Source organism: Trachinotus anak, unplaced genomic scaffold, assembly GCF_046630095.1.
Source record: "Trachinotus anak isolate AG129_WGS33_773 ecotype Australia unplaced genomic scaffold, CSIRO_AGI_Tana_v1 ptg000004l, whole genome shotgun sequence".
NCBI lineage: Eukaryota > Metazoa > Chordata > Actinopteri > Carangiformes > Carangidae > Trachinotus > Trachinotus anak.
Genome location: NW_027273855.1, coordinates 7190784 through 7215520, shown reverse-complemented (window position 1 = coordinate 7215520; position 24737 = coordinate 7190784). Strand labels below are relative to the sequence as shown.

Sequence of the window (24737 nt, the reverse complement as noted above, 5' to 3'; positions counted from 1 at the left end):
GGTATGACCCTGCTGGGTGAAAACAGTCTTTTAGAGGAGGTTACATCAAAACTTTGCTGAGGCTATGAATGTCTGTCCCTCTGGGTGGAATATATAAAGCCCTGCTGCAAGAGGTCAGGCACATTAATGGCTAAATCTAGCGTCCACAGCGAGTTCTCCTCCCATTCCTGCAGGCTGCGGGAGCTATCCTCATGGGGTATATCTGTCACCTTGAGAAGAGGATCAATAGGAACACACTGATCTGCGGTGAAGAGCCACATGGGGCTGAATGCAAGGTCAGGGTATAGAGGACAAAGTATGTGGTCAGCCAGTTGGGCTAGTTTTAATGACCAAAGGTACCATAAATCACGATACAAGTGATGATTTATGCTCGCAGGACAAAATTAGCAACCCAGAGGCTGTGCTGGGGCATGGAAACATGATTATGGATAATAATTCTGCAGACAAACAGAAGTCATTCTTACCTTTTATGTGGTATATAGAAGCTTCTGAGCATCGGTTGCTCAGCAGAAAGATGAGGGACAAGCAGAAAGCAAATACCACTGACAGAGAGCATCCATGAACGTTACTTAGTGAATGTAACATTATGAAAAAATTAGTTATATCTTCAAAGTGAATCTCAGTTTAAAAATGTGGAGGGTTTCATTAGTTTAAATCTTACATGACTGTCCAGTCAAATCCAGTAAAGTGAGTGTGATTGCCCAGCTGACAGCGGCTTATATTTATAGTCTCACATCTTTACTGGGCAGAGAGAGAGAAAAAAAAGCATCTCCACATGTTTAGTTCCATGGTTTCTTCCCAGCGTCCAACTTTTGTTTCAGAATGAGGTCTGTTTGGAGTTTGGCTGTGTACCCATGCGTCCCTAAATATTACCCTTAAGGCTGAGTGGGTGCTCTAAAAGGATGACCGATTGGTTCAGTGGTGGCCTCTGACCAATACGACTTTTCCAGCTTTCTGTATCTTAAGTCTTCCAATTTACCATCCAACATCACTTTGTCTGTTTCTTTTTAACATACACATTTTCCATTTCCCCCTCTTTCTATCACTGCCTACCACCACCTCCTGATACACACAGATGCTGACTATTAAAGCTAAACCTATTTTTATGACTGCTGATGCTGTCAAAACATAACTCTTTGTGCTGACATTGTCCCTTGTGTGAAGGAAATTGGTTCAAGCCAAGTGATCACAAAACTGCTTTCTGATATATAAAAATGCATGAAAAAAATTGTAAACTTCAAAATCTATTTTTCTATTATTCAGAGTAACTTAACCTTTGGGGGTACAGGGTTTTTGTAGTAGCACAGTGAGAATTTCCTTCCCACTGTTTGACTGTGGCATTTGACATTCAGGGAGAGGAAGGAAAATGGTGAGAGTATCATTGGCTGCACAGTACATCTTGTGCTTTTAACAGTTTGCATATGCTGTAGTACACATAGCATAAAGTAAAGTCAACAATATTGCCAAGAAAGTATGTCACATATTTTTATGCTATATACTCTTTGTGCATTTAGTCATACATCTGGAAAAAATCCTCAAATACTGAAAGGGCAAAGTCAGGAAGTTTCCAGTTGTGCATCAATGTCTGGATAGTGTAAAGTGAGAACTACAGACCTATAGAGGAAACTGTTGTATCTCTCTATGTGTCTGTGACACACAAACACAGGCGGGTTTTACTGGATGTGTGACTGACCGCAGGACAGTTTGTGGGCAGTCTCTTCCTTCCTGACAGGCTCTGGCTGGGGACCAGCTCTGACAAAAGAGAAAACAAACTGGACATCAAGGGACTGGAAGGAACTTGTGGTGGGTGAGAGGCTCCAGCTAGAAACCGCCACTGCCTCCACGTCAACCCTGTAGTCACATGGGAACACTTTCAGGATGTTCAGTGGCTCAGTGGTTAGTGGTGGCTCACACAGTAAGAAGCTCCTGTGATATGAACTGAAGCAGGACTACTGGATACCTTTGTGTGGGTTTTGCATGTTCTTCCTCTGTCTGTGTTGGTTTTCTAGGTGGTCTGGTTTTCTTCCATAGGGGAACACATACTAGATGAAATGGAAGTTCAAAAACAAACCTGTTCTTGTGACCACTATTTGAGTATTTTGAGTTTTCTAGTATTGGCTGTTGCACACCTTTCAGGCCACAAGAGTCCAGGACACACTAATATGTATGCTGCTATTGAGTGGAAGTAAAACAATATGCTTCATTATCCCCCCAAAATTAATCTGCAGGCTACATAAGGCCAATAACTTCAAAAATTTAGATGTGTTTTTTCTTAACTTACTGTGATAATACTCTGATGAAGCTACCTGGGTGTTTTTACAGTAAATAAACAAAACTCTACCAGCTTGTATATATGTAGTATCATGGCAGTAGCCAAAATAAGAAGTGACCTGGAGATAATAGAAGTAAATAAATCAACTGTTTTGTGCAGTTATCAACACTAACAAATTTGTGTAACTTAACCACACCTCAGCATCAAGTCTCTCTAAAGTCAGTAGGTAGTGGGAATCAGGAGTAATATCCACAGGCTAAGAAGCTAACAGGCTAACAAGCTAACTACCAAACACACAGTTCCCCCAAAGCCCTGACAGTGTCTTCCGCATCCTTCGGCGTATGTGCTACTGTTCAACATGTGCAGGAGGTGCCAAGGCCAAGACAGTGAGCCAGTATGAGAACTGGTATCAGAAACACCTGAGTCGAATCAAGTTGAGCGTATGCGATTGGATGGGCTTGTAGTACTGAATAGTCTAGATGGAAAGAGAAGCACAGCGGCGTTCACTCAGAGAGTTCCCCCTTTTAGGAGGGGATGCACTGTCCTAAATGAGACTCTTTTTGACAGGGTGACAGAGCTCTCATGGTGTCTTTCCAAGTGCTGGGCCCTGGTGACGCAAGAGGCCCAATCTCAAAGCTTTATGATCCCCTCTAAGAATAGGCAGTGCCAGCCTGTTCATAACAGAAACCCCAAAGAATGCTTGGGCCTCTAGCATCTAATTTCAGACTGATTTGGAGTTACCCTCTCGCAATCATGTAGAGGGGGCTTACCTTCAAAGCAGGTGTGGAGGGTCAGACCAGGTTGGTGTGTGATGTAGAGCTGTGAAAAATAAACTAAACTGAATCTTTTGCCAAAGTTTAGAACTTTTGTTTACAAAAAGCTATCTTTGGTTGAAACAGAGTTTCTAAAATCTAATAAAAAAAAATAAAGAAACAAAAAGTTGTCATGAAAATGGATAAAAGCCCCTCGTGTTCAGTTTTGGTTATGACTTTTACTTTTAAGGTGCACATTTGGTACATCACATAAAATGTCTAGTCTGCACAAATCACCATGGCGACAGACTGTTGTCACGACTGTCAGAGTGCTCCTTGCTGCACAACATCCACTCATTGCAAAAGGCAAGAGGCCCTGAGCTAAATACACTTCCCTTTTTTCTTTAATATCAAGAGTTACAAAGGCCTATAATCAAAGTATAACATGACAAAATAGATAAAATATAACATTTAGCATGTAGGGTGAGTAATAAACGATAAATGTAATAAGCAATGAATACCATTACTAAGAAGCTTGAATGTAAAACTTAAAAGTAGATATGAAGAAAGTACGTATGAAAAAGGTACATATGAAATAAGGACATGTGGCACATATGATAAAAGAGCAGTATAACTTTAGTCTAACTTGCTGAATTAATTAATTAAGCATAATACCATAGCATGGCTTACATTTATCATCAAGTGAATATAAGAGTATATGAGTACATACGAAACTTAAAGGTAGAATTGTGACATATGGAAATGGTTACATGAATTTATAAGCAAACTAAATAAATCTTGACTTAATCTTAAGTAACTACATAATTTGGGTATATGAGTATTTTGATAAGAAGCGAAAGAAAGAAAAAAATCTTTTAAAATCTTTATTTACACCATCTTGAGTCTGGAAGTTCACACTCTTTTCTTTTTGCTACTTTCAACAGCACACAACTACAGCAAGATGTGTCAGTTGCTTAAAGATAAACTTTGTTAGACTGTACTCAAGTGAGTCTTGTAACACTATTTAAGGTTGGCAGTTATTTCATTGATTTGCCTGCAGTTAGCTTGGTAACATATAACAGCTGAGTAGGCGGGAGAAGGTGAAAGCTTTTGTCAGTGTCAGACTTTAGAGAAGGAAGATATGTCTATTTCCTGAAGGCAGTACACACATACACATACGTAGTGTAAACCTGATTTATTTTGAACTTTGTTGATGTTAGGCCAGCACTTTTTGTGTCTTGTCACAAACCTGCAATTTAAGTTTGCCTTTTCAGTAATTTTAACCACAATGTTTCCTCAGTCTTAATCAAGTACTTTATATTAATTCATATTTATAGTTTATTAAATACCTATAACAACAACCATTCTGTAGTCTCTTGAATAACTATTGTAGAAAGGGAGAGTTTTAAAATATGCTGGAATTGGATTGCAGAATTGTCCAATATCAATGTTCTTGTCTGGCAACAGAGTGCTGGGAGGCTTTAGTCCTCTTTGGTCCTGCACAGCATAAATAGGTATAGAAAATAGATGGATGCTGCATTTTGTTTCTTTTGAACAAGCAACCAAATGCTTTGATCTTTACAAGCAGTGTTTTCACAAATAAATCAGCACCAAGGACCTTAACCCTGTTTGGGACAGTCTCCTCCACTGTGTGGGAAATAGTTGTGGGTGCTTTCAGTCGAAAAGCCTGGGGAAACAGCTGTGCTCTGCTCTATATCAGATGTAGGAAAGTTAACCAGACATACATTTGCCAAACCAACCAGCAAGTATTGATCCTTGAAGATGCTTCCAAAGCATACACTTCATCTTTGTGTGGCTTGGCTAAGTCCGTTTTCTAGTGTAGAATAGCATTGGTACTGATGTTCCTATCGGATGAAAATTAAGATGGTGAACTTGATAAACATTATACCTGCTAAACATGAGCATATTAGCATTGTCTTTGTGAGAATGGTTAGCATGCTGTTAGCATTTGCATTTGCCTGTTTCTGACAAATTACATGTACTACTCAAATTATTGAATAAATTACATCATGTAGCCATTCATCATATCATTATTGTACAAACATAACAAGCCTGCATACATCATGTCTCATGCCTTAGGCCTTGTATGCACATAACAGACTAATGCTGCAACAGCTCAATTATGATGTTCTTGTCTTAGTATATAAGTTTACAATTGAGTTAACATTTTGTTGCAATGCTGAAAAAAGTTGTGTGTGACTTGTCTTGGTAAATAAAATAGTGAGGGAAATAAATAGTTTTTGTTTCTATATCCCATGACCGCTTGGTGTGGTAGATGAACATGCTGTATTTCACTTGGACATCCTGTAATTAATCTTTGATCCACATCCTGAGGACTTGCATAGAAAGTCGTACGGCTTATTTGCTGAGTGGACTTACAAGCTAAATATCTTGATAAATGGCTGAGTGTCACACAATGTGGTAGGTCGAAGTCAGCAGGTTCTATGTGAGCAAGACTGACTGTGGTAGGTTAGATGTAAACAAACGAAAGAGGCTCTGCTTTTGTGTGTTTAACAGTGTTTAGGTTGTGTAGGTCCCAGAAAAGGACCACACAGACCCAAACCACTGATGATCACAGTGTTATCCCACAAGGGTCAACAATAGCGTTTCTATTAGCCTCTTTACCTTCTCGGAAACCAGCAACTGTGGATCAACACCTGCCTCTGGAACGCTAAGTTGTCTTTTCACCGGTTCTTCTGTGATAACTAATCAGCCATTTATTGTTAGATTGTGGTAGGGTTAAAAAAATACCAGTTGCGAAGTAAATTGTAATCCCAGAAAAAGCTGTATTATTGCATAATGCACATTTTATCCAAAATGATGGCTGTTCCCTTCAAAAGTTATCTGCAGAGACTTTCCTCTGCAGCTTTTTATCACCTTTCAGTGAAAAATGCAAATCAAAGGAGGCACTTTTGCATTTAACTTTTCAAAGTTTGCGCTTAAATTCGTGACACTGAGCTCAAACTATATTGTCTACACGTAAAAAATCAGTATCACTTCAATATGGAACATGTCTTTTGGTTTCCAATTATGGAATGATTCCGTATTTTACAGGACAGTTGGCAACCCTATGCTGTGTCCATGTTAGCATGTTGGTGCTAGCATGACTGAAGACTCATATAGTCTTGTTTCATATGTATGATAAACAATAAACAATTATTGTGATTGGCTGTAGGCTGCATTAGCTGTATTAATGGAATTTTGGTCAGATGCCTGAGTTAAGGTCTGTGGTTAATGTAAGCTTGAGACATTTTTACTTTTTATTCTACAACATAAAATACGTCAGAAAATACTCCAGTCATCATTTTTCTATACTTTTGCTAATCTTAGGAAAGACGGTTGCTGCTAACAAGTGGCTAAATGAAACTACAGAGGTTGTTGGGGACAACATCATCAACACACATCATCAACACAAAAATCAATATACTCATCAGTCCACCTTTACACTCTTACTTGTGTTAACTCATGCTCCTGCAAACTATTACTAAGAGGAAAGGCTTATGCAGAAGAGGTGAGCGCACTGAATCAAATTACAAGTTGGAAGCTTAGCCTAGAATTAGGCTTCAAGAATCATGAAAGTGATGTTCATTTGATTTAAGATTATCTTACTGAACAAAAAGTCTAAGTATCATTATTGGGTTCACAAGATTTGGACCTTGGAAACCTTGACCTCTGACCTTTCACCACAAAATTCTAATCATTTTATTTTTTGAGCCCAAGTGAATGTTTGAGCAAAATTTGAAGAAAATCACTCAAGATTTTGATATATCACTTTTTCGGGAATGGGACAGACAGATGGACAGACCACTCATAAACATTATGCCTCAGGACAGGTATAAGAAATAGTATTAGCAGTTATATGGTTCATATATTTTGCCGTGGTAAGGCTAATAGCCTGTTTCCTATACATTGTTTATGATGTTTGTGTACATCATTTTGTCACCTCTGAAACAGGAGCCTGCACTGTATCATTTGGAATTGGCTGCAGTTCTTTGTTTGTAACTTGTTTGGATCCAAGTTGAAAAAATTAATTTGAGTTCCAAACCTAAATGGCAGTGAAACTTTTGATGTTTCTAAAACTAGCTTTTTGGACTGTAGTGGAGCCAGCCCTGTGGTGCCTTCAGTCTCATCCCACTTCACAAATGGATACAACACAGAGCTACTAGGTAGTTGGTGAAAGCAGACCACACAGAGGATGAACCCACCGATGAATTACAGGTACTTACTGTGACAGGCTGTGGATTCCAAGTCACAGGCGGTCTCAGGCTATGCCACCCTCTTAGTGCGCATCTGTGTGCAGTGGCCCTGTGTTATATTTTTGGTTGTGTGACTCACCCTCATTGCTACAGCAAAAATGGACGCCCTGGCCGCTGTTAATTACATAAATAGTCCAGTTTCAACCACAAGATTGTGCATAAAGATGGTCACAGACATCAGGATCCCTCTGTGGTAGGAAATAATATGCTGTGTGTGAGCTGTTATGTACCAGAACAATATTTATTTATTGCCTCGTTTTAAATCTACATGATTAAATGATTCATTCATTAAGTCAGAATAACGATTTTGAATGTAAAATATCTTTATTCGACCTTCTCAAAATGTGTTTCAATAACAGAAATTGTCATCATGGTGAGTTGGAATACTATACACAAATAGGAATTAATTAGACATTATAATTTTCAAATCAAAATCAGCATGTCATTGTAATCCATGAAAAGCAACAAGCCTCTTTCAGACTCTGTCCACTTGTCCATGATCAAGCAACTTTATAAATAGACTCATACATTTTTGGGTGTTGAGAATTCAACAAGCAGTCATCCATTAGTGAGTCAAAATTGAATCTGAGATGTTAAGTCTGATGTGACAGAACGACAATCATCATACATCATACCAAAATACATAGAAAGTAATCCATAACAGAAAGGAAAGATTCTGTAGTTAACACATAAAACAAAGATCTCATCAGAAGTACTTGACAAATATCAGTATATCATTCTTTTGTTATACAAAACAAAAACTGATTATTTCTCTTTTTTTTCATGTCAACACATGATAGTCGATGGTATTTTGGCAACATCTGCATTTCAGGAGTTAACAGAAAGTCAACTATTATCATAACATAAGTCACTGGACATTATTAATCTTTGCCCCCTACCCATCCCACCCCCAACATTATGTCTTTATACATGATATTGCATGATAAAAACTATGATGAAATCATTGACAGATCAATGACATTTACATGGTCAACAAACATCCTGTTTGCTGCTAGAGACCGGAAATGAATTCTCATCGACTCCTTTGTCCTTTTTTATTAGCTTTTCATTCTTTTTCACATCTTTAGATGATTCAAGACTGAGGTGAATTCAGATTTGGAGTCCAATCACAAACTGAAAACAGAAGAAAATCAACTCTTTTTTTCAGCTCTAAATATCAAAATGTTTCCCCAAATCAAGTTAAATAGTCGAGGAAAACTATTCTTACTTATTTTATTTTCAGTTTTGTTCATGTTGAAACTGAATTGACCTCAAATCTGCAGTAAAATCCATCTAGCGTCAGAGCTCAGTCAGAGTATGTAGTCTTCAGTAGAAAAAACTACGGTGTCACTACTTGTTTTGCTGGTTCTGCACCACATCTGAATTAAATCAAGAGTTCTTAGAGGCACCTGGAGTGGTACAAATATGTGCTCATCAGGGTTAAGGTATTGTCAGTTCCTTGTTAAGGTATTTTTCAGTTCATCGTCAAGTCCTCAGGAACAGAGTACCCAGAGAGGAGACCAGACCAATGATCACACAGGTAATGTTGCTTGGAAGCCTGACATGACCGCTTAGGCCTCAGGGCTTTTTCCTTTGTTATTTTCTTTTTGTAGATTTGTCATAAAATCTGTCCTGGGCTCATGAAAGTAATCCCAAATGAGAGATATACGCTATAGGAGATGTCTAAATCACAATAAATACTGTATGAGAGACATTACTGCCTGCTGTATGCAAACTTTAGATATAAAAAAATCACCATGCTGATGTCTCAGCAAGTGCACTGACTTTCTCAAATGATCATGTACATATCAAAAGCAAAAACATATTTCTGCAATACCAAATGGATGAGGTCTGTATATACTCTTCCAGTTGTTTCTGTCATACTTTTTCAAATGCTTGCACAGTAACTTCAAGGTTAAAGTGAAGGAAACTTTTCTTGAGGGCCCAGCATGCCTACCCTAAGACGGTTGATAGATGTAGGCCAAGGTCTGTGCAGAGCCTGCATGGACAGCATCATTAGATTCAGCATAAGGGCTGTTTTCATATTGTCTTAAAGGCCCAGCTTGGAAAATCAGTAGTAGTAGTGCTATTTTACCCAAAACTGACTCTTTGTTAACAAGGTATGCCATGGAGTGATGCGTCGCTTTGGTGATGACCACATCACGAGAGCATCTTCCGACTTGTGTGTGTTTGTTGATCATTTCCACAATGAGCCTTTAATACAGTACTGTGTACACAGCTTCCTGAGAGTTAGCTAGCTACCGTTCTAAAAAAACACACTGCACATCTAGCTATCTGCTCATTAGATGTATAGAGTGTAGGGATGCACCAATAACCCATCCAGAATACCCTTCTGAGCCAGTATCTGGCAGGAATTCGGTATCTTACAGTATATCAACCCATTACCCATGTGTACCATGCAAAGTCAAATTCTTGCTTTCGTAATTTCTGATGCTATATAGTCTTGTAAATGTATTTCCAGATGATAACGCTTTGACTCGTCCCCAATGAATGTGTTAAAAGTGCATCCCTACTAGAGTGTAACATGGATTACAGTCAAACATAATGCAGTAGAACCAGTCCCTCACTGGACTGTGTTTTCTGTGTGATGTTGCTTGTTCAATACACTGCAGTTTGCAGCTGACTCACAGAGCGCAGATCACCTTGTGTGGCTGAATTGCTCACTGAAATGCATTCAGTTACTTCTCAGGGTATTACAGTAAGATCGTGCCTTCTCAAAACAAGCCGATTTCTCATATGAAAAGATTAAGCTTGTGCTTTTATTGCACAGCTAATTTCATTCCCGTGGTGGCTCGACCCAGGTTTGGTGCTTTAGGAGGCTCAGTTACAGTATGTTGGCCTGAAGTGCTGCGCTGAGATGGAGAGGAGCCCCACGGTGCTCTGAATTACAGCAGCCTGCCCTGTCGCACTGTGCAACCACAAGTTGTCACATGTTCGAATCAAACCTCGAGCAAAGTCACTGATATCATGACAGTCAGTGTCATTGATGCAGACATATCAAGTGGCTATACAGCCTATAGAAGTCATAACTGTGATCATGGGTACAGTGGTGAGTCACCTCATACTGGCAGCGTCAACTTGAGTAAAAATGTACTCTTGCAGGTATGTTTTCCTATTTATGGAGCAGGTGCCAATTTTTTTCTTCGAGGAAGCACATGTTCATATGATTGAAAAGAGGAAACACAATTTACAGTATCTCCCTGGTTATCACACGAGTTGTCAAAGCAACCCATTAGGTTTGTCAAGCCAATCACGTCTGCGTTGTCTTGTTGGAAACAGCCTGTAAAAATTACAATTAATGTTGCTGGGGTAACAATGATTGTTGTCATCAATGTGTCAGCAATAATTAATGTCATAGATGGTTTGATAACAACCAGTGACACTAGTGGCATTGTTACAAGTGCTACATTAAAATACAGATTACTGTTGGAGCAACAGTGATCTGGGTGGTTTTGGTGGCAGGTCACAATAACAATGCTACAGAAATAATCCTTTTTTTTTTAATCTGAGCCCACAACCAAGATAGTAGCTACGACTGAGATCATCTCATCTGCATTTCCTCCGGGAATTTGGAGGCTTTATCAAACTGGGGAGTTATTAGGATTATTAGTCTTAATGGGCCTCATGCAAGAATCATTAGTACAGCATGAAATGATTTGTTTTTAAATCTAAATCCATTTGGAAGGTACATACAAAATACAAAGTGGTCCAGACCTGTCTTACCAGTCTACAGATAATCTACTTTTTTTAATTTAAACCGATCTAAAATTTAAATATATTGTAAAAATCGATTTACTGCAAGGATGGGGATGGCTTTTTGGCAACGTATTTCTGTACAGTTCTGTAGTTGCTCACTATGTCAGCTGCTTTAAGGTCTTTATGCAGGTTGCTGTCCATCCTATGATGGTGTAGCATCACCTACTGTGTAATATTCTCCCACTAATCACCTGTCATTTTGCCTTGACCGCCTCCCATCTCAATCATCAGTTGCCTTCCTTTAGCAAGATATTTTTTAGCATGTTATTTTATGTCAAACCATTTCTCCTCTATTTCTAGTCTGGTGATGCATCACCTGCTTCGTTTTGGGTCCATTATAGTGATATAATAATACAATAACACTATCTAACTATGAATGGAGGAATCCCTTCAACTTGATGAGAAGAAAAAATGAACACAGATGAACGCAATGAACAATGATGTCACATTAATCGTGATGTCATCATTACTCATATCAGGCCACCAACAGGCATATTTTAAATGAGCACTGCACCAGTTATAATTATAATTATTATAATAACAATAAGACTACCGAAACTGTCTGCTGATTTCCAACAATGCAACTTGAAGCTCTTAGATGTGAAGTTTTTTCTTGCAACATTTTTGTAAATGAGTGGAACTTAGCACTTGAAACGGTGTTGATTATCCTGACAAAATACAAGCATCTCCCCATGAACAGGTTGAAACGAGCGATTTACGACAAATTTGCTGAATCTGACGTTGAACAATCATATGTCAAACCATAGTGAAAGAAGTACATTTTTAAAATGTCCTTGCACGAGGCTAATGCATGTAAATTTGGCCACTATTATGTGGGTGTATGGATGGTGCTTTGGGAGGACTTGGACTCTTGACCTCAATATTTCTAAAATCCTGGCTACAGCCCTGCCCATAAAGACATAAAAATTTATCTAACATAGATGCAAGAATTGTTTGGTAGGAAACTAAGTCACAGTATCTGCTAATGACTAATACAGCGGCAACATTTTGAAGTGATTTAGTACTCCGTAAGGATTTTTGACTTCATTTTTGGGGCTTATTCACTGTGATTCTGTCCCACTTATGACTACTGCAAGCAGCAAAGAGGCATATTAGTGACATCACCTTAAGACAATGCAGCACTTGGGGCTTCCCTCTGAGAGAAGGCCGACTCATACAGCCATATTCACACAGTCTTAAGACATTTGTAGAGTAAACTGATCACTGTATGCTGGAACCATAAACTGGAGTAAACTGCACACTGGAGAAAGGGTATTACAAAGTAGAGAACCTAGACTTCTAAGTCTGACTTGGACAGCTGCGATTCAGTTCAGCAATTTTAATTTGTACTACATACTGCAGGGTGAAATACTACATTAAGGGGCTTGTTTTGAGGCTGTGCTGATGCAGGGGAAGTGACTTTCGTTCTTTTCTGTGTCAGAAAATTGCGATCGCACACAATCACTTTGATTCATGGTGCTCTGCTTTACTATGGAATAACCGGCGAAGATATTCCTGTCCTGTCTATTCCCACTAAATCAGTAGTGAGGAGTCATATAAACACAATGGATTGGCACATACTCCGATGCTCTTCCAGCACAAGGAACACTGAAATCAAGGGTAGAAATACTATACTCGAATGCATTAGAGTCAGATGAGGTTTTGTTGTCGGCTGTTTTCGTCAGCAGTAATGTTATTTACATTGTTCAGTATGTACAGTAGAGAATCTCCCAGAGATGTTAGGTTCTGTAAAGCTGCAATGGGGTACTCCTTTAAATTCCTCATATTTGAAAGTCCTTAGATGAAGAGCCATACAAGTTCCAGTTGAAGTGTTATGAATGTTTAATAATGGACTTGCTGCTGTATTGCGAATCTTGACTCTTTCACTGTACGAGGAGTATCAATAATCTGCTTTCTGAAGCTATGAATGTACACGACACACAAACTCAAAGTCATTAAATATTCAGATTTGAAATAAATCATCATAAAATCATAGATGGACATTATGGTTCTTCATCTTAAGGATTGACTTTCTCACACAAATCAAGACTTTAAATAGAGTAAATCTTTTTTTTCATCATAAAGGTATTCATTGAGAAAGTCGAGTGTTAAATGCACTGTACAACCTTGTATAATTTTTTTTTTCAAAATATAGTTTATCCCAGTGTGTTTTGTTGTTTTTTTTTATCTTACAGAATCCTGTACACTTGGTGTCTGCATTGAGATTGGATGATATCCTGATCATTGGAGAGAAGAGAAGATGAGAGTAGGAACGGAGGACAGAGGGGAGGAAAAGAACGAGATGGATGAGAAGAAGAGAAGAGAAGAGAAGAGAAGAGAAGAGAAGAGAAGAGAAGAGAAGAGAAGAGAAGAGAAGAGAAGAGTTGTCCAGTGCCATCAATGCCCTCAGTGAAGACGCTGCACTCCGTACCGTGGCTCTCTTCTGTCCCGAACCTCAATCTGAAGAAAAGAAGACAGACAATTCTTGTTGTACTTATTAAAAGACTTGTGTCATGGACATTAGACTTAATGAATAAATGCTTAAGAGGTTATAGGTAAGATTTAAAGGAGACTCCACCAATCCTACACATCAGTGTCAGTTTACTAGTCATGGGGAGCACAATCAGGGAGAGCAGCTGTATAAGCTCATCTGTCCTCACCAGAGTGAGATCATAGTGTTGCTGTCAGTGTTATTTCAGCTTGGAGACAAAATGTTGGTGAACTGGGGGTGCTGAGTTTAAAAATGTGGGTGTTAAACAGGGCCAATGAAAAGCTGCTACAGAATTGAATCATGGGAAGGAGAAGGAGAAATACATCTCTGTCCTCAGCACATTCTGCAACAACCAAAATGGAGCCAATCAAAAGACATAAAATCAGACCGTTCACTGCAAACTGCTACTGCTAATGTTGTTTTTGTGGATAGGGGAAGCTAGCAGTGCCACACCAGGGAGAACTAAACAATGTGGAGAGAAAGTTTCAGAGACATCAGGGGACAAAACATCAATTTATGACTGACAAAGACACTGAATACTTCAGACAACTACAATAGAAATAAAATAAATGCATAATGTCATCTCTGGGTGTTTTCTGTCCCCAAATATCTACAATGAAAGCTATTCTGTTTATTTTAAACAGGATGAAAATATATTTAACCAATTAGCTTACTTTAGTCATTATTTAGTTTAAGTTCAATGATTATATGTTAATGGAAAAAAAATAAGTCACCATACATCCTGTGCGCTAATAAGCTTATGTGACTGGACCTTGCTTTTAGCTGCTTGACAGCTAACAAGGCTTTACACAGGCATGTGTTATGTATTCCTCAAACATAATGCACATGAAATGTATAAAGTTGACTTACCCTTGACACAGCAAAATCTGCAAGGACAGAAAGGAATAAAAGTGTTGGCATATAAACAGTGAGGCAAGACCACAAAAAGTGCATATTTGTGTAAAACATGAATATGCTTATGTAAGTATGAGTTAAGCATTTGCTGGTGAAAAAAAACATTTTATTTTTGCAACCTATGTCCAGTTTATGTCCACATTTCTTATAATAGTAACACATAATAGTAACACTAGTCCTACTCATACTCATACATACATATGTTAATATAAACCCCAATATTGTTCTGATTATCAACCTAATAGTGATGTAGTCTTTCCCTATAGGAGATTTACTTCTTTACCTATGTCAGTTGACATAAAGGAGCTAAAGGAACATTTATTTCTATAACAGAAATGGGAGCAAAAAAGGAAAGTTCACTCAGCTGATGGAGAATTAGATGCGTGAAACATGTAAAATCACTGAGACTGTCAGTGAGGTTAATCAGATAAGAACAGAAAGACACACCCACACTCTGGAATATCTCCAGTTACCATGGAAACCATCATGGAGATAGACCGTGGAGAACCGAGACATCTTATGTCACTATTCTCTCTCTTTATCTCTTGGTCTCCTCCTCTCACTCCTCCTCTCTCCTTTACTCTATCTTGCTCTCTATCTGTATATCTTTCACACTCTCAGTCTACTATGTCTTATGTCATAGATCTCCATCTTTCTCCTTTTCTCTCTGCCTCTCACTCACCCTCTCTCTCTCTCTGTTTCTGTCTCTGTTGTTGTACACTGGGTTTATGAAGTCAAATCAAAAACACAATGCTTATATAAGGAGACTTTTTATTGTTTTGTCCTGTATCTTTTACTGTGGCCTTTCCACCGCCATTCTGTTCTTTGTGTTCCTCTCTTCATACAGCTGAAACAATGTGATTCAGCTGTCCTGATGCAACATCATGCAAACTGTCAGAAACCCTCTGGAGGACACTCTCCCACTCTTGATACAGCACTGAAAAAGATTTGGCTGGAGTTAGAGAGGTCAGGTTAGAGTGTATTTTTTAACTGGGACAATCTTGTTCATGTTAGTGGCCTCACAACTAAGCCCCACAAAATGAAGGACCCCCCAACCCCCCTCTTAGAGGCATTACATTACTGTATTATACACTATGCCCTTTATTTCTTCTCTATTTTCTTTACATTATATTCAGCTTTATGGTAACTTGGTATTAAAGGCTGAACATGTCAGTTTAGATTGGGTTAAAGCAGACGACATTCATACAACAGTGCAAACCATCATTATCTTTTGATTGATCAGATTCTATTTTTTTAACTTCATCACTTCAAAAAGCAACATACAGGGTAATTAAACCCCTCCCCTGATCAACCTTAGCAAGGGTGAATAGACATTGGCAGGTCTGTCAAGCAGCGAGGTTGTAGTAAGAGTAAAGATGCTGTCAGAGAGAGCAGTTGCCATTGGTGCCTTTATTGTTTTCAATGTAAAGGCAGTGGCAAAGAGAGGTAAGGTGGCAGCTGCCATCAGAGTTTATGATGGTTCAACTTTTTCTAGTTGCTGTGGCTTGTTGTGTAACCGTGGCAACCACAGAAACGACTACAGGTAAATGATACAGGAGCTGATTTAAAAGGTATCTGAGGTCACTGTGTGATACACCTCTTCATCAGCAGAGAATAGACAGATCAGTGAAAATAAATGGTTTTAAGAGTTAGAGTACCATCAACTACAAAGTCTAATGATTCAGTCTAAAATAATAATAATAATAATAATAATAATAATAATAATAATAATAATAATAATAATAATAATGATGATGTTTATAAGACTAGTTAGGAAAACTTAATCAAATAATATTGCTAACTAGTTTTCCCTATTTTAAGCTATTATCCACTCTGCTGTTATACCAGGTCTGGCCCATATACTTCCACATTTGGGCAGATTCCGGCTGTTTAAGGAACTGTGTGTGTGCCAGGATTAGTCCAGATGTGGAAGTGTCATGTGACAATCATGCTGCATTTGGGCTGGATTCAGGACGTAGAACTGAAAGTATACTGGGCCAGAATAAAGCAAGCATTCCTGTGTTGTACAGGCAGGTAGGATTGGACGTAGATGAGAGTTGCAGTGGTTTCATTGTGCCCTGCTATATTCTTTGGAGGGTAGTGTCTTTTGCCTTTAAATCAAAAACACAAGAGTCAGACTGTAAGGAATGGATTTTGTTTCCTCTACCGTAAGATTTAAATATTAGCATGGCTGACTACATAAGAAAACTACCATTATTCCCTCTAGCAGCATTTCATAAACTAACTTCATTACTGTTTGAAGTAAGGTTACAAAATGCCTCATTCAGGACTGGTTCATTCGCTGTATGGGAGCTAATTTGCTGCGGGCATTATATCAGAGTTTAGGGTAAAATTAAGTGATTAGGGTAAGATTTAAGCATTGTAATTCACTATCCCTTTACTTACCTTTGTTGTCTGTCTGCAGATCATCAAGGTAGAAATCTGTCTGCCTGTTGCCCAGGACGAAGGCCAGGAAGGAGAGGATGAGGGCGTCCAGGATGCCCATGATGGCCAGCATATAGGCCCAGCGTACAGAGCAATCGCCCAAGGAGTATTTCCCTGTCTGCTCCCCGCACATGTCCCGGATCACCTCAGCGTCCCATCCGTCAGGGAAGATCATGCAACCCAGCACCAGGCACACTCCTTCAGGAGGACAGAGAAGAGCAGACAAGCAGGATGAAGGTGAGGGGTGGGATTGAGGGAGTGGATTAAGTGGAGTATAAATACAGAGATTAGAGGTCAAAGGTTATAAGGAGAGGAAGGATGATGTAAGGAGTGAGGGTCAGGACAAAGAAGAAGAGGGTACCAGTGAGAGATTCCAAAGCACAGAACGAACATATGCCAAGCTAAGGTGGGAAAAAGACAGAAGTAACATGGAAAAGAAAATTTGTGGTTGGGTTTTCCTGAACTAACAGCAATAAAATGTAGCTTGCATGCAGCGTACTGATGGGCTGAAATTGCAGCAAAAGGAAAACTCTTAAAAGTATTTTAACTTCATAACCCAGAAGTCCTGTAAGACGACACCAGTAATCTGCACAGAGCAAGTGAATGTTTACAAAGATGGTCGGTCTGCTTTATACCAAAGGAATCCAAAACCAAGCAGAGAGGCTTAAGATCTCATACTGAGTCCAGCTTTTTCTTTCATGTCATTTGATAGTGATAAAGCAATACTTTTTTCGGTGCATATGAGTGAGATCCGTGTCCTGTACTAGAACACATCATATTTCTTGGCTGCATTGCACTGCTATTGAAGAAATCAGTATCTGTGGCCCCTCCACAATGGATTTAATGGAAACTCATCTCTCCTTGACCAGTAAACAATAAACTAGATCCAGAAATAGTTTTCTTAACAATACTAAAGTATTCTAAGCTGAATTTGACCTTTAGTACTGATCCTTTGCATATGTGGTTTTGTGGTGGTGTATGTGTGTGTGTTTCATATGCATGAATACATGGATTTGTCCGACCGTAAGCTTGAGTGCAATTTTTGCTAACATGTTTGATTCGTTGTGTTGTGCACTTTTGTGAGTGCATACTTTATGTATATGTGTTAACCTGTGTTCATATGTGCATTTGAACCTTTCCTTCGCTACTGTCAGCCATAGAGACATGCTAATCCCAACTCACCACACTGTGACACCAAACATCCATTAAGGTAACTGTTAAAGGGGCTTTTAAAGGGGCTATTTGTAAGTTTTTTCTGCCACCTAATGTGGACTCTTGCCAGGAGAGTGAAGAGACAGGCCAAACTTAGGTAGAAGAAAAGACATGGCAGCAGTGGGGAGTGGTGGAGTGGTGACTTTTACAGATAGGCAAGCAGTAGCAAGCGGCCAACTAACCCGCCCCCCAAACTCAGCAGTGTACTACACTAACCACAAATATATGGACATCTCAACCTCTCTCCTTGTGTTAAAAAAGCTTTAGGAATACTCTTCTGAACTGACACTAAACATATCAAATGTTAAGTATAGAGGGAAAAAAATCACTTCCTATCATAATCTTCAACATATTTAGTATTAACTGACATTACACACTCCAATGACAATGTAGAATCCCGATTTTTCCAGCCTCAGTGTCGTTAACCTTCCTGGCTCATTGTCTGGACTGTAGCTGGTGGGCACAGGGGAGATGAGGGAACTTTAATTTTGAGGAGTTGTAGCATTAATTACTGACAAACAGCCTAAAGTGCACATACATGACACTGCTATGTTCACAGCTACACTGCTAACTGCTAATGAACTCCCTCTCTCTCCCGCAACACACACAACTTACATACTGAGCTACTCCTGAAAAGAGCTGTGCTACTTCTGTAACAATATTCTGTCTCAAACTTACTGCATGATAAATTTGTGTAACTGGATCATTTTTTGGCTATTGCTGCCTCTTAACGCTTGCGCAGGTTTAGTTTCCACACATGTCTGCGGATATGCATGATGTGTGCAATATCATATATATAACTGAGTATAACTGAGTCAAGGACAGCTTGCCTAGCACACTTTGGCTATAGCTAATCACCAGTCAAAGATCCCACGATTATCTGCAATGTGCAGACCTCCAAATTAAACTGCTGTCCTCTGCTTGCAAAACTCCAGTCGGAATAGGACAGAAACGATAATTGCAAACGACTGGAAGGCAAACTATCTTCCAGGGACAATATTCTGCTGCCACCACAAGTGGGCAGTAAATTACATAATGAATGCAGACAGGCAAGAGATCCATTATGGGACAGAAAGCTGTTCTGGGATCAGATGTAAGGAGAGATATCACTTCTAATTCAGTATTGTTTTAACTGATGTCCTTAACTTTAACTAGCTAAGCACTGCTTGCCCTGACAGCATGCCACAACATGATAGAGACAAGAGTTAACATTGGTCTTTCCACCTCAGACAACTCTTGGCAAGCAAAGGAATGAAATTTGACGCTGAACTTTGCTGAAAATTATTTCTAGACTGCTAAGTAAGGAGTTCTTAGTGTTACGTTGCCTATGTAGCAATAGCAAAACGCACAAATAGCTCCTTTAAAGGGCAAAAAAAAAAAAAAAATACTATGTCAGTGTTTGTCTCTATGCTGATTGTGATGCTGCACAATTCCCTGCCTATGAGCAAATTTATTAATAAATTCATGATAAACACCACACACGTCCTCGATTCCTTTCGTGATTCAAATAGGTCTGGTATTGTGCTCTGTGACCAATCAATGTAATTTTGCCAACTTTCTCATTAGATTTCACGTAACAGAAAGGATTTTTTTTTCTTTTAAAGGAGAGCCTAGTGCTGAATTTAGTAACTTCATAGGTAGACACAATTTCTCCCCCAATGTTCTCTCATATGGCTCCTGGACTAGCCATGTTCAGTGCATGAAGGAGGGCAGCAACATGTTCAGTCCACCAATAAGCAGCTAGACAGACACATAATTATGCACTTACTGATAACCCAATGACACATCACTGATCCCCATTTGTTTGTCCAGGTTTCTCCTTCTTTCTTTCTGTTCCAATTGATTTAACTTGAGTTTATTTTAATGAGTTTACTCCAGTATCTGGAGCCTCTCTATCGATGAATCATAAGCTCCAAAAAGTTTGTCTCCTGCAGCTTAAAACACAGCTGATGTGTGGAGAGTTTAGTCATCTCTGTGTGTAAAGACATTAACAATGAGACTGCAGAAAGATAAAAAGTAACATGCACACACTGTATACATTATTTCAGCTCAAGGGAAGGAGTTTTAAAAAAAACAATCACACACAAACCTGTTTGCGGTCACACTTGCAAAAAAAGTGAGTGTGTGCAACATACACACAGTGCAAAGCCCTCTGGGGAAATTCCATACATGCAATTTCGACAGTACAACTAAAGTGGTAATCTATACTTTACACCTCTGCTCATTTATCAAAGTGAGCATCACTGGGGAGCTGATTGTGCTATATTCCTTGCTCACCAGCGTTGTTTAAATAGCAGTCAGTCTGTGCCTGAGGGGCTGTAAGTAAAGCAATGGGCTCCTCTGGGAGATGGGGAACATACATGACAGGCATCACACTGAATCCTCATTCCAAACCAGACATGTCTTTTCTACAGGCAACATCACTTGTGATACACATGAAAAGTCACATAGATTTGGCTAAGTCTGTGATTATAACGCTTCAGTCCAATAAATGTTCAAAAGATTCAATGTCTGCAGCTCAATTGGTGTGCCATTGTAAATATTTTAAGTGCCATGTGTGTAGTGAAGGATGTTGGGCAGCAGTCAAACACAGCAGCTGCTGTGTGGAACGAGGTGTACAGGAACACAGAGAGTAATAGCATTGGGCTTTCAGCAAATTCTGCTGATGTGTTGCTGAATGCATGAAGCTGAATCTTTTTTGTTAGCATCAAAGCCTCAAAGGTCAACACTACAGATACATCATGCCTGAGTCATCCATCGCATCTATACAGAGATTCTTAAAATTATTTAATTAGTTGATGAAATGACAAAGGATCTTGGGAGATACATCAGAAATGCTCTTTCTGATATATCTGATGTAAGCCACTGAGTGGGTGGGACTGTTTGTGTGTGTGTGTGTTTGTGTATGTGTATGTGTGTGTGTCTTTGAATGACAGCTGAGTCTTCAGGCGGACCGAAACACAATATGAACAAACTCTGTGTTACTGGAGCTTCCAACCCGAAGACAAACAACAGTCTGGCCAACAATTTGGAGAGGATGTTTTTAAGTGCTAATTAACCAAACAGCTATCTAGCCTGCAAAATGATGTTGCACTTTTCTGACTATGGCTCTTTGTTCAGCAAATTAAGCTGCAGGAGTACAATATAGGGACGTTCAAGCATCCAGGATCTGTGTGTCTTTAGGCTATAAGAGTACAGGGCATTCTAATAGGATGACCTGGTACTGAGTGGAAATAAAGCTGTTTTTGCTTCATTATCCTTGTGTCAAGTCAAGCACGAGGGTTTTGTAGGGCTGAATAGTCTCATCATGCAGTGCATACAGCTACGGTAAGCCCCTAGAGAAAACATGAATCAGTCCATCACCACCTGCGCTGCTTAAAGCTAAACTTTGTCACACTGGACTCAAATAAGTTTGGCACACTGTTTAACATTGTGATGCTTCAGTTTCGAGTTCTGGCAAGAGCTGAGTGGGTAGGAGAAAGTGAGAATGTTTGTGTCGCACTGTGAAGCTGTGTTGCCTGGAAGCAGTATATACCAGTGCTGATCTGTTACTACCAAACATGAAAACCTGTGTCCATGTTAAGAAGTCTGACTCAGCTTGTGTTGTGGAGCTAGCTGCAGTGTGTTAGTTTCACCATTAACCAATAATAACTGTTTGACTATATGCAAATTTAAGTGAAATGATTCGACAGAATTTTGAGGGTTTTTTTTTTGCTTTTAAAAGTCCAATATTTTATACTTTTTTGGTGTTTTATTTTAAGCGTAGGAGATATATTTGTGGTTTTGAGTACCAAAAACTATCTCAGTGTAGTTTTACATCTCTCAGGCTTCTCCCTGAAGCTCTATTAACAACAGGTCAGTCAGCGAATCATAAGAGAGGCTCTGAGCCTCTCAGCTGACTGTTTTCTGAATGATCAAATAAAAATATAGCAGATTTAAGGTAAAGCCTGCAAGGTTGGATAGTGCATCCAGGTGGGCTTGGCTGGGCTGGGGGTTTTTGAATACGTGCTGTATGCATTTTGTCCATGGACTGAGCACTTTCAAAGTATTTATTTAGCACCTAGACCTGCTTTATCTTCACTCGACATCTTACTTTCTATAATATAGAACATTTAAAGAAACTGGCAGGAAATACAGGATGGAGACAGGTGGATGACAAAAGCCCCAGGACAGAATTGAAGACAGGATGTTGCAGTGATATGCTGAGCATCATAGTCATATCTTTTATTTTCTAAAAGAGATTACAGGACTTTGTGGAGCAGATCTTTATTCTGTGGCAGAAAATAAATACGCAGGGTAATTCTAGCTGGACTTTAAAATATTTTGAATATTGTGAGAATATTGTGCTTGTATAGTTTGAAGGTGATGCATCTGAGTGTATATATGAGGGCCGTTAGTCATATGGTGGAACCTTGTCACATTACTGATTCCCTCTGACGACCCTGGGTTTCACCTACTAGCCATCCATCATGAGAAAATGGTGGGTGGTGAACTCATGGCGACAGGATATGAGATTAGTTAACACCTCTCTATGTAAAGCAGAAAATCATGCAAATATGAGGAGTCTTATTTCAAGCTGAGATGTACACCATTTGAAAATGTGACCACTCCTCTGACAAAATTATTGCAGACATAATGAGAGAATGTAATGAGAAAGAACATAATGACGATAATACAAGTAAGTAATGAGAGAATGGAAGCAATGGAAGTAATCATCGTGGGAAATCATCATGTTATTAGCTTCTTTTATGACCTTTATACAAGATATTAACATAGAAGAGAGATGATAAAATCATTAACTGAGTAATGAGCGTCAGGTAACATGTTTTATGGATTTTTGATGAATGGTTCCCCATCTGGCATGACACTCATCCAGAGTTATTGAGTGTGGGCTTTTTCAAAATGTGGATGCAGAGCCACTCGAAGAATCTTGATGGGCAAAATACTTCAGCCTCATGGCAGCTCATTAACCAATCTTTTTTTTTTTGAATTGGATGTTATTAACTTTTTTTTTTTTTCCAAACCATACCGTGTATTATAAACAATTAAAGTCACATTTTCTCAATTAAAAATTGTTTTGGGGGGAAATTAAGTCCATTACTCATTACTTATAGTACTATGTTGTATTAATTTACATGAAGCAAAACTATGGTTACTTACAATGCAGTTGAGGCTGGCTCCAAAAGTGAGTGACTCCCCATAGGCTCTAAATCCCAACTTTACAGCAGAAAAACAGCTGTCATTACAAAAACAAAAACAAAACAAAAAAAAAAACAGTTTTGGTCACCATAGCTAATTTACCTGACTGTATGGGGCTGAAGTTTATATAACTTTTTTGTTTACAAGGATGACTTTCTTGGCGATAGCAACCAGTGTGGGTTTTGGGAGTTTGGATGGGAGCTCAACACAGGATAAATCACCTAATATGCATAATGCAGCAGAGATGGGGATGTAGCAACCCAAGACTGAGTTGAGTGTTTGTGTTTACTTTGACCAATAGTGCTGTACAGGTGGGCATTGATATAAAGAGTGTAAGTATTTATCTGTATTACCTCAGGTGCATTGTGAGTATTTGTCTGTGTTAGAGAGGCACATTTTATACATTTTGTTTTGAGTGATGTGTGTTCTATGGAGGATTTTATATTGGGTTAGTTTTAGATTTGTATTTTTTGTCATTTCAAATGAGTTTCTGCAGATCTGTCTCCAGAGGTTGGTGTCAGAGGGGAGCGATAAATCTGTTTCCCATTTAGCTGTTGGTAGGTGGATATGCTTGTCTATATTGGAGATTAGTTTATATAAGTTTGAAAGAGTTTTGGTGGGTGTGGAAAGTTTCATGATCTGTTCAGCTAGTCGGGGTGGTTGGAGGGGATTGTTTATTATATTGATTTCATTTTGACTGATTTAATTTGTAAATATTGAAGGAAATCCCCCCTCTGACCCCATACCTCTGGACCAGGTCCTTAGATTAAATAAAAGAAATATCCTGAAATAGATGCTGAGGATGTGCAATTCCTTTTTGTTCCCATGTGTTTAAGTGAAGTGGTGATTTTATTGAGTTGAAAGTCCGCGTTGTTCCAGAGTGGGGTGTACACGCAAGGAGTTGGTTGTGACTTGCTAATTTCAAGTGTTTTCCACCAGACTGTCGGAGTTGAGGAAATGAGTGGGTTTTTGAAGCAGCTGTGAGATTTGATGTTTGAGCCACAGAAAGGTAAATTGTTATTTTTTATGTTATTGCATTGTCCCAATGTGCGATCCAAATCTTCTTACAGAACATACATCGATGGAAAAAATATCTTCTTCCATAAGAAATCCAAGATCACTCTTCTTGAAAACTTGAACTTAATCTCAACCTTAATCTTGACTTTGCCTGTTAGCGAATGCCACCTTACCACCACACCACCACCAGCCACGCCTCCATTCACACATACACACACTACCAAACAAATTTTTTTCCAATAACACTCTGCTCCCTGTTCTTTTCTCTCTCTCGTTCTCTCTCTCTAAACTGTCCATGTGAACCACATTAATCATTTAATATTTTTCTGTTCTTCCCCTCTCTTTCTCTTTGAACGGCTCCCACAAACCATTGTTGTTAT

General features: G+C 39.0%; 1 protein-coding gene across 2 annotated transcripts in view; it reads right to left on the bottom strand.

Annotated features, from left to right (window-relative positions):
- Nucleotides 1-7606: 7606 nt before the first annotated feature.
- The window catches only part of lhfpl4a (LHFPL tetraspan subfamily member 4a), a 36380-nt gene continuing 19249 nt past the window's right edge, over nucleotides 7607-24737 (bottom strand). For both annotated transcript variants that reach the window (XM_071475528.1, XM_071475527.1), the window contains 3 exons: nucleotides 16891-17127; nucleotides 14440-14456; nucleotides 7607-13538 (listed from right to left, as the gene is read on the bottom strand). In XM_071475528.1, the coding sequence (XP_071331629.1) occupies nucleotides 13485-13538; nucleotides 14440-14456; nucleotides 16891-17127 (308 nt within the window). In that variant the 3' untranslated portion in view covers nucleotides 7607-13484. The remainder of the gene's footprint in view (nucleotides 13539-14439; nucleotides 14457-16890; nucleotides 17128-24737) is intronic.